At 40.5% G+C, this 8539-nt stretch overlaps 2 protein-coding genes across 2 annotated transcripts; both read right to left on the bottom strand.

The window, feature by feature from the left end:
* Positions 1-133: 133 nt before the first annotated feature.
* On the bottom strand, positions 134-4511 carry upp2 (uridine phosphorylase 2). The gene is made up of 7 exons (XM_031858249.1): positions 4183-4511; positions 2118-2232; positions 1853-2011; positions 1599-1713; positions 1244-1453; positions 991-1137; positions 134-763 (listed from the first exon to the last, which is right to left on the bottom strand). Exons 1-7 carry the CDS (start codon positions 4233-4235, stop codon positions 621-623), a joined length of 942 nt encoding a protein of 313 aa, XP_031714109.1. The 5' UTR covers positions 4236-4511; the 3' UTR covers positions 134-620.
* Positions 4512-4986: 475 nt separating this feature from the next.
* LOC116389744 (uncharacterized protein C7orf57 homolog) lies at positions 4987-8327 on the bottom strand. Its single transcript, XM_031858683.1, has 8 exons — positions 8254-8327; positions 7973-8013; positions 7676-7840; positions 7494-7584; positions 7154-7262; positions 6909-7000; positions 5578-5675; positions 4987-5328 (listed from the first exon to the last, which is right to left on the bottom strand). Exons 1-8 carry the CDS (start codon positions 8262-8264, stop codon positions 5324-5326), a joined length of 612 nt encoding a protein of 203 aa, XP_031714543.1. The 5' UTR covers positions 8265-8327; the 3' UTR covers positions 4987-5323.
* Between the last annotated feature and the right edge of the window lie 212 nt (positions 8328-8539).

Below are 8539 nucleotides of genomic sequence, written 5' to 3'. Positions count from 1 at the left end.
TTCACTTTACTCAGGTACACATACATTATTATTATCAGTTTTACATTTGTTAAATCACTTCATTATTCTCATGTAATACATACTTGCTTTAAAATGATTATTAGATTTCATCCTTTACTTAATTATATGCTTTGTGTCCCTTTAGCCTACTTTCATATCGAACTGTATTCCTTCATTAAAGGCAGCTTTCCTGGGATCTCAACACCTTTTTTGACACCATCTAACAAGCAAATAAGAGGAAATACCTTTTTAAGTAGAGGCTTCTAACAGACTGCAAACCTCCAATGGAGGTCAATCATTTCCCAACACACCCAACAGTTTTTGTTGAGTTACAAGTGCAAGTCAAATACTAAAATCAACATACAGAACACATTCTTTAGAATGATTGTTACCTTACATAAAGTGTTAAATATTAACAATACGATATATACTTTCATATACTTATGCAACATACTTAATATTTGAGCTTCATCATAGAATCATAAAACTCATAACTTTTTAAAATAAGCGTCTAATACACATTAACATGTTAAAATACGGTATATATACATGTAAACATATCAGCTATATATGTACACTCTATTTGGGATGCTGGGGTTGGGATGGCAGATGTAGGGATTTTATACGACATGCCCCAGGCGTTTCTTGATAAAGTGGGACACCAGGACTTGAGGTCTCTGCTGATACTCCTCCAGAACATCATGCGAGGCGGTGATCTGGTCTCCCTCAAAGCGGTTCAGCAATGCAACACAGACCACAGCCCCTGGAGAGAAAAGGGAGATTATTGGTCATATAGTGCAACTATTTTCTAATTTCTTTGGGCCTCACTTCATTGGGTCAAATCATAAATCAATTGAGGCTCTGTATTCCGTACAGTTTATGATCAATATAGAGGTGTTGCAGAGGCAAGATGTTATCTTCAAAGCCATAAATAATCTGTGCCACTGTACAGAATACATTTCGTAACGCAAACACTATATACACTAATACCTTTGAGTCCACAGACATGACACATGGCCGCAAATACGGAGGACTCCATTTCAATATTCCTCACTCCGGCCTCGTAAGCTTTCCTCAGATACTCCAGTTTGTCTTCATGAGAGAACGAGCAAAGAGCTCCGTCAAGTCGGCCTTGACCTAGAGAGACACAGCACAAGATCTGTCACTATCCGACCACTGGTTGTGTTCTGATGAAGTTCTCTGTGAATATGATCACAAAACAACCAGAGCATGAGGTGTTTACTTTCATAAAAGTCATCGGTGCACATGGTGGTTGCAATCACTGTGGGGAAGTGTTGAAGCTCAGAGGAGCACTGCAGAAGCTCATTGGCCACTCCCTCGTCCAGCTCAGTGCGCCTGGTGATAACTTTACCCAGAACCACCTGCTGAAACTGGGGGAGGAAGGAGAAGTCCACTGCTTTATCCGTGACCACCACTGTCCCAGCAGCCAGACCTAGAGACGGCACCGGGCAGACATTTTAAATACGATTTCTTTTAAAGTCCCTGCCTGATGAACCAGGATGGAGGAGAAATTCAGGGAAGGCACCCTTTTGAAAAAGGTTTTCCAACACTTTCAAAACAAAATGCAATGTGCTTACCAACACCACCAGATGTTCCAAGGCGAAACAGGACCACGCCACGGCACTGAGCGTGGTGCAGCAGTTTGATGAGCTCATGCAGCAATATAGAGATGGAAGGGACACCCATTCCATGCTGTGATAGAAACAAGATCAGCATAGAAATTACTTTCAAAACAGTCAACTTATTTAACCAGTAATGCAATATTTGAAGCACTTGGCAGCTGAAGTAAAGCCTACTAGGACAGTACACGCCTTAGTTCTGTAATACTTACACTAATAGAGAGCACTGGTCCCACTTTATACATGCAGTAACGATCAGTCGCCTCGCAGATATCTGTGACTTCCTCTGGGTTTCCAGGCAGTTTCAGTTCCTGGTGGATGAACTGGGCGAAAGCCTTCATTCGATTCGAGCTGCCTCCAACACACACAAACTGTGCGAAATAAGAGAAAGAGGACGAGTGAATTCCGTTTTCTTGCTTTTGAAATTGTAAACCCCAAAATTGTGATTTAGTTTTTTTATTTTAGCATTTCACAAACCTTAATATCTCCAAACATTTCTGGAAGATTGTGAGTCTTGGTGCTCAAGCTGAGGTGGTAGAGAATATCCTCCTCCATGGTGTCCAAGTAGGGATTCTTCACTTGGACTAGTTGTCTACGGGAAATTTAGTATGGCACATTAACAAAGGGTCAATCAGTGCTCCCAATGGATTACCAAAAATATTACAATGGCTTTTGAAGAGCAACAAGAAGCAACAGTCAATTCCAATCTAGGGTGATCAGACGTCCGGATTTAGGCCGGACAGTCCGGATTTTCAATGCCCTGTCCGGCGTCCGGCGCAGCATCAAGCCGGACGCGTATTTGTTCTCCTTTTTGGAGTTCCACTGGGCCTAAAGAGCCGCGCGATAGTATATTTTGCTGGAACGCAGTCTAACAAATGATTGGTTAAAAGCGTTGTCAAATAAATATCTGATAGGCTTAGGTTGGGTTCTAGCCCTATATCATTGGTTAAAAACGTAAACAAGGCTCCGTGTGCTGGCTACGTCATATCTACGCACTGAGGCCGACTGACCTCAATCATCAGAAACCGACGTCGCTTCACGTGCCGCTTCAGAGGAAAGGACGTCTCATGTCTGTTGAAACATATCTCCTCGCGTCTTCTCTCCTCTCCATTTGTGTCTGTACATGATCACTGTACAGAGTTGTTTTCTGGTCAGGGCCGTTTTCAGCGAACATTCCAATAAAAATGCACTTTAAATATTGATTAAAAAAAAGATCGTATGTTTTCAGTTGATTTAATGGTGTTAAACTACTACTTATATTAATAAAGACACAGTTATCATCACTGTCAGAGTCAGTAGTCTGTTACCTGTTAAACAAACTGCATTGAGTATTTTTATACGTGTGTGGTATTTATACACAGTGTGTGTATTTATACTGTGTTCTGTGTCCTGCTTATACGCGCAGCATCGTTTCTACCGGCGGAATGCGTCTTATTTATTCATTATTTACGTCGGTATGTTTTTAAATTCTGATTGTGACGTCATTATAAAATAACCCACAATGATTATGGTTTCTCTTCATTACATGTTGTAAAAAGTGTTTCCTCTCTCCAGCTCTATGATTTTAATTACATAATACAAGTTATTTAGGGAAACAACAGATCAAATCTTTTTACAAATGAAGAAAGTTGTTTGAGGTCTTTTGTTGTTCAGACTACAATGAACATATTTTAACCAGATGGTGAATCAGAAAACAGATCTAATATATAACTTGAGTTTAATCAGTGATCGTCTTCACTGTGGTATGAAACTCCAGCGTCAGACCGCTCAGCTGCAGCGTCCAATCAAATAACAAATGAACAGTGAGGGGGCGTGTCCAGCGTGCTCGTGGCTCCTCCGATTTGGGACGCACCCATAGGAGAAAACATGCCAAAACGTCAGACGTCGTTCAACCCAGAATGGACCAAAGAACATGGTTTGATTTCAAAAAGCAGTCGAGACTCCTTTCATGGCTTCTGCACTCTCTGTCGCTGTGATGTTGACATAAGCAGTCAGGGTAAAGCTGCCATTGAAAGACATGCGGGAACAGAGTGAAGGTGGAGTTTGCTTGAATACAAGTGGACTGCTGCACACATACACGGATGAAGACACTGCACACAAGTCCCCAATAGACTGAATCACTTTAGAAATTCTTTACTTTTTGAGCCGTTAAATGTTAACCAAATTTGTTTGGTTTTCTTCATGCTTTTAAAACATTCATTTATCTGTTTATTGTTTATTATTTATGTGACCTGTGATTTAATTTGTACATTTTAAGTCCACAAATGTTATGCTTTGTGGCACTCAGCACAGTGGTCAGTTTTTGAACACCACAATGTATTGAACAAATACTGTGAACAAACACTTTTTGACTCTTTAAGACTATTTTTTCCTATTCTGTTACACATACATCATGGAGCAATCACACAAAGTTGTATTGTAGAGGGGAGCACGCCAGAGTCCTATGCAATTATTCACAGCTTCACTAAATACCGCAGTGTCCTCCTTTTTGGTGTTATGGATCTGGTCACCCTATTCCAATCTGATGTTCCCAAATACTCACTTGATATAATCTTTGTGGTCACTCCCCATACAGGTCAGTACAATTGGTTCCATGACTCCAGGAGACGCTTTGAAATCCAGGTTAAAATCTCTTCAAAAGTTGTTCTTCTGCAAAAAAAAACCCTCCAAATTCTCGTTGCGGCTGTTTTTGAATAAGAGTTGTGTCTGACTACAGAGCTGCTATAGCGGGGACGTCTGATCCTGCCACTGATTGGTTCCCGAAAGTGGAGTAGCACCCGTCCTTGCCCTCGCAAAAACATTCACCACACCCAAACAAACGGAGCGCAAAAACATCCACCACACCCAAACAAACGGAGCGAGATCGATCGCGGGAAAATGTGTTGGCTCAGTTCCGGAGCGTCAGTGTACCTTTAGATATGAAAAGCGTCTGAGGATGTTACATAATGTTATAATGTTATGACACAGCTTTCCCAAAGAACACTGAGATAACCTCTGACATTGACATGTCATATTTTGTTGTGGTGAAACTAAGACACGCACACACACACACACACACACACACACACACACACACACACACACAGAGAGCTAATTTCATGTACAGCCAACTGAACTGCAGTGAATATTTTCCCTGCAAAAATCAACTACATCAAATCCTGTATTTTATGGGTTGTTTTAACGGTAATGTTACATTGTTGATCCGAGAAAATGGACCGTTATTTGCTGTAATGTTACAGTGTTATGTGGCAAATTCATAACGTTCAAATGTCCGCCCAAGAAAGAAAATACAATTTATATATGTATATAAGACCAAAGCAAAAAAAAAAGATTGTGAAACACTTTAAATCACTTTTAATTTTATTTGAATAATCAAAACTTCCCTTTACAGAGTTACAGATACAGCAAAACAACAAAAGACTGACTGGTGCCTTCTTTACTGAAGGAAGTCAGTTATTAATGAGGCACCACTAACACGCACAATAAATAAAAGGTCTATAGCTTTAATTCAATGAAGCACTTCCACACTTAAGTAATAACATCTGACAGAACAGATCACTTGGAACTAAGTAAAACACTTGATGTCGCTCAGTATGAAAGGGTTAATAAATGGAGGGATGGCAACTATTCCTGTTGGAAGCATTGGAGTTTCTGTATCCTTTTCCCACGGCACTCGCAGTCTTCTAATCTGTTGACATGGAAATGTGTACAAGCACAAGTCATTCACCTAATCACAGTTCACTAATACTCTCCACATTATACTGTCAAGAAGCATCTTCAACTCTTAATGACTGAAATCTTCCAAGTTCACACCCTTTGGCTTCATTTCCTGTAGTTATCGTGAGGTGAACTTTGATAGCATGATGAAGAGAGGAGATGATTGAGGGTGACCTGGAAGATTTGTAGCTCCAGCTGTCAGAAACACTGAGCTACTTACTTGACAAATCAATGTTGTCTGTTGGTTTGTTGTCTTCCGCATAACCAAAGCTCAACAGCTTAGACATGTCGACGGGAGATTCATTCTTGCCAAATGTTCTGAGAACACCAAAGACAAAATGTTCAAATATCACGGAAATGCAGTTATTAGATAACTTTTTCATCAAAATGAAACCAAATGGTGCCAATGTATTGTAAATGTTTGTCATCCCCACAAAATGTCTATCAGATTCAAATGAGGGACGACAGCTGGCACAGTGCAAACATTCAATCTGGACCCTACCCTTTAAACATTGTGCTACTCATTGCAAAACATCTCTTCCAGTAAAGCGCACTGAGTCAAATACTGTTTACCTTTTTTTTTTTTTTTTTTTATAATTGTGAGTTTATACAAAACCACCAATCCTCAAAACTATCCATCTAAACAAGTAATTTAATCTCAGATTTAACCTTCTTAATCTTCCTTAAAATAAAGAATAGAAGGTGTGAAATTATCATTTTTATTCGACCAGTCACGCTTGTTCCAGGACATTTCTACACTCTCCATTCTTTTGACTCTCAAAGTCAATATTTTGTACCAAGACTGTTTAGATTATTACTTCACTGCGATGATGAAAACAGGATTTACTGGATCCTTTGAGGGCTATAACCTCATCTGAACTATAACCACAGTGCTCACCGTGTTTTGTCTCGGTAGCTCCGAGGCGAGGTAACTTTGGGTTTTTGACAAGTCATCGGTGTTTTCATAAGGGTACAAGGAACACACGGCACAGACGAGCAGTGAGCCAAAGCAAACAGCTGGTGTTTGGAGGTTGTTCGTTTGACCTGAGTGGGCTCCCATGAGCATACCTGCCTAATCACCACAGCAACGTGTATACATATGCTGTAGACTTTACTGACAATATGCTCTGAAATACAAAGAATTCAGCCATATATCATATGTGTTATGCTAATAACGATGAGATGGAAAAGCTAACAAACATGAAATTGCTTATTCATCATAAGTTCACGGTTTTTCAAGTCAGTCATAAAATAGGTGCCCTATATTTATCAAAACAGGTTTTGTTTGCTGTAATCTTTCCTCCTGTTCATACTAGCCATTAAGAGATCCGTTGCTACTTTAACCAACCAATCCTTTAAGTGTTGTTTGCTATCACTTCCTCTTAAAATGACTGATATGCTCTGACACAATAAGATCACTGCTCTATAATAAATCTATTCCACTCAGTGTAATCCGGTTGCTGGGAGTTGTGGCTGCATTGTGAGACAGCAGCCGCTTGTACTGAATACAATACGGAACAACAGCACCATCTTGTGACCACGTGAACTTACATCCTCTTGAATTGTTTTTTCTCATAATATTGATTGGATGGCTGCGGTTTCTCACTCTCTCTCGCAGTTGGGATGTAGTGGACGTTGTTGTTCTGCAGAACACAAAGCAGAGTCAACATAAGCGAGGATACTCTTCCCCATTTCTCCCTTGAATCAGGCAGAAAACAACACAGAATAACTTGTTTATTGTGGAGGCGTGTGTGGCTGAATAACTTTCTAAATGACTCTGGCGTTTCTTTGTTTACCTTCTCTTTGCCATTGCTGCTGCTATCATCCCTCTCCCAGGTTGACATGTTGTCAGTCCCAAAAGGGGGCTCTGCTGGTTGAAAAGCTCCAGGGTTTTTCTCCTCCTCACTGTTAATTAGACAGTATAGAGATATGACATGTATCCTGATAGCTGGAATATATGATGAAGATTAACAGCAGATATCAGTTATTATTGCGGTTGATTGTTACTGTTTGTATTGTTTTTTTTGGCTGCTATGAGCAGCAGGTAGTATTGTTAGTAATGGAGGTGAAAGTATTTTTAATTCATAAACTAACTACAAGTCCTTGTGCATGATAAAAAAACAAGACAAATGTTACCTCGGTTCGTGCCCGGGTGCAGTGCAGAACCAGCCTGCAGCTTTGTATGGCTCGGGTTTAGAAGTCATTATTTCCTCGTGCCATAAAAGTCCTGTTTGGGTAAAAGGGCGAAAATAAGTATAGGTAATATGCATCAACCAGCGAGAGGGGTGTGTCTGGAGAAGGGTGCGTGATGGCTCTACCCTTATGGCCGCCTTGTTTGGAAAGCTTGACAAAGTCAGAGTCACTCTCTAGGACTCCGGACCTCCGCCCTCGGGCCTTCTCGTCAGGAGGAGAGATGATGGTTTGGGACAGTCCTGGAATCTGGGAGATCTGGGCATTTATTCCTTGATACCCTGGTTTCACACCTGTAATGTTAAAACACACACACACACACACACACACACACACACACACAGTGAGGTGTAGCTCATTATTAATGATCTCTGTAGCATACAAAGTAGTAACTAAACTAAGTCAGCACAAACAGTTGTACTTGCCAGTCGATGGAAGATCGGTGCACGTGACACCTGAGACATTTCTATTGGAAATAGAGACAAAAACCCGAACACTGTCAACCTCTTCGACGACAGTTTGTAACACTTACCTTACAGCATCGTCATTAACGTTAGCATGGGTTAAGCTAACTAGCTGACTAATTTATCCAGTCCTCAAATTAAATACAAATTGTAAATGACGGCGCTAATAAGTCTGCAGGGAAAGGGGTTTGAAAACACAGCAATGACGGTGACTATGATGATTAAAGTTCAGTAAAACTCACTCTGAATACATTTTAGTTGCCGAGCGAGATGAACGGAGACTCTGTTTGGAACTTCTGACTGGCGTTACCGTGGAAACGGTTTGTATGTGCGGCCTCGAGCTCAACTGCTGCTCTGATGTGAGGAGTAGAAGAAGAAATATAGACGTCACTGTTAGGTAGGTATGTAGGTAGGTAAGTAGGTAAGTAGTTAGTTATGTAGGTAGGTAAGTAGGTAAGTAGTTAGTTATGTAGGTAGGTAGGTAGGTAGGTAGTTAAATAGGTAGGTAGGTAGGTAGGTAGATAGTTA

This window comes from Anarrhichthys ocellatus, unplaced genomic scaffold, assembly GCF_004355925.1.
Source record: "Anarrhichthys ocellatus isolate YVR2014 unplaced genomic scaffold, GSC_Weel_1.0 scaffold20, whole genome shotgun sequence".
Classification (NCBI taxonomy): Eukaryota; Metazoa; Chordata; class Actinopteri; order Perciformes; family Anarhichadidae; genus Anarrhichthys; species Anarrhichthys ocellatus.
The sequence above is the reverse complement of the archived record's forward strand: the minus strand, read 5'-3'. Positions and strand labels throughout refer to the sequence as shown.

What these genes read in the sequence shown, in the direction of transcription:
- upp2 (XM_031858249.1), bottom strand. Translation starts at nt 4,235, where the DNA reads ATGGAACCAATTGTACTGACCTGTATGGGGAGTGACCACAAAGATTAT. An exon ending in GACCAGTGCTCTCTATTAGT is followed by an intron (nt 1,714 to 1,852) that starts GTAAGTATTACA and finishes TTTCTATCACAG; the next exon opens with CATGGAATGGGTGTCCCTTC. An exon ending in TCATGTCTGTGGACTCAAAG is followed by an intron (nt 764 to 990) that starts GTATTAGTGTAT and finishes TTTTCTCTCCAG; the next exon opens with GGGCTGTGGTCTGTGTTGCA.
- LOC116389744 (XM_031858683.1), bottom strand. An exon ending in CACCGATCTTCCATCGACTG is followed by an intron (nt 7,841 to 7,972) that starts GCAAGTACAACT and finishes TTAACATTACAG; the next exon opens with GTGTGAAACCAGGGTATCAA. An exon ending in GCACCCGGGCACGAACCGAG is followed by an intron (nt 7,263 to 7,493) that starts GTAACATTTGTC and finishes TCTAATTAACAG; the next exon opens with TGAGGAGGAGAAAAACCCTG.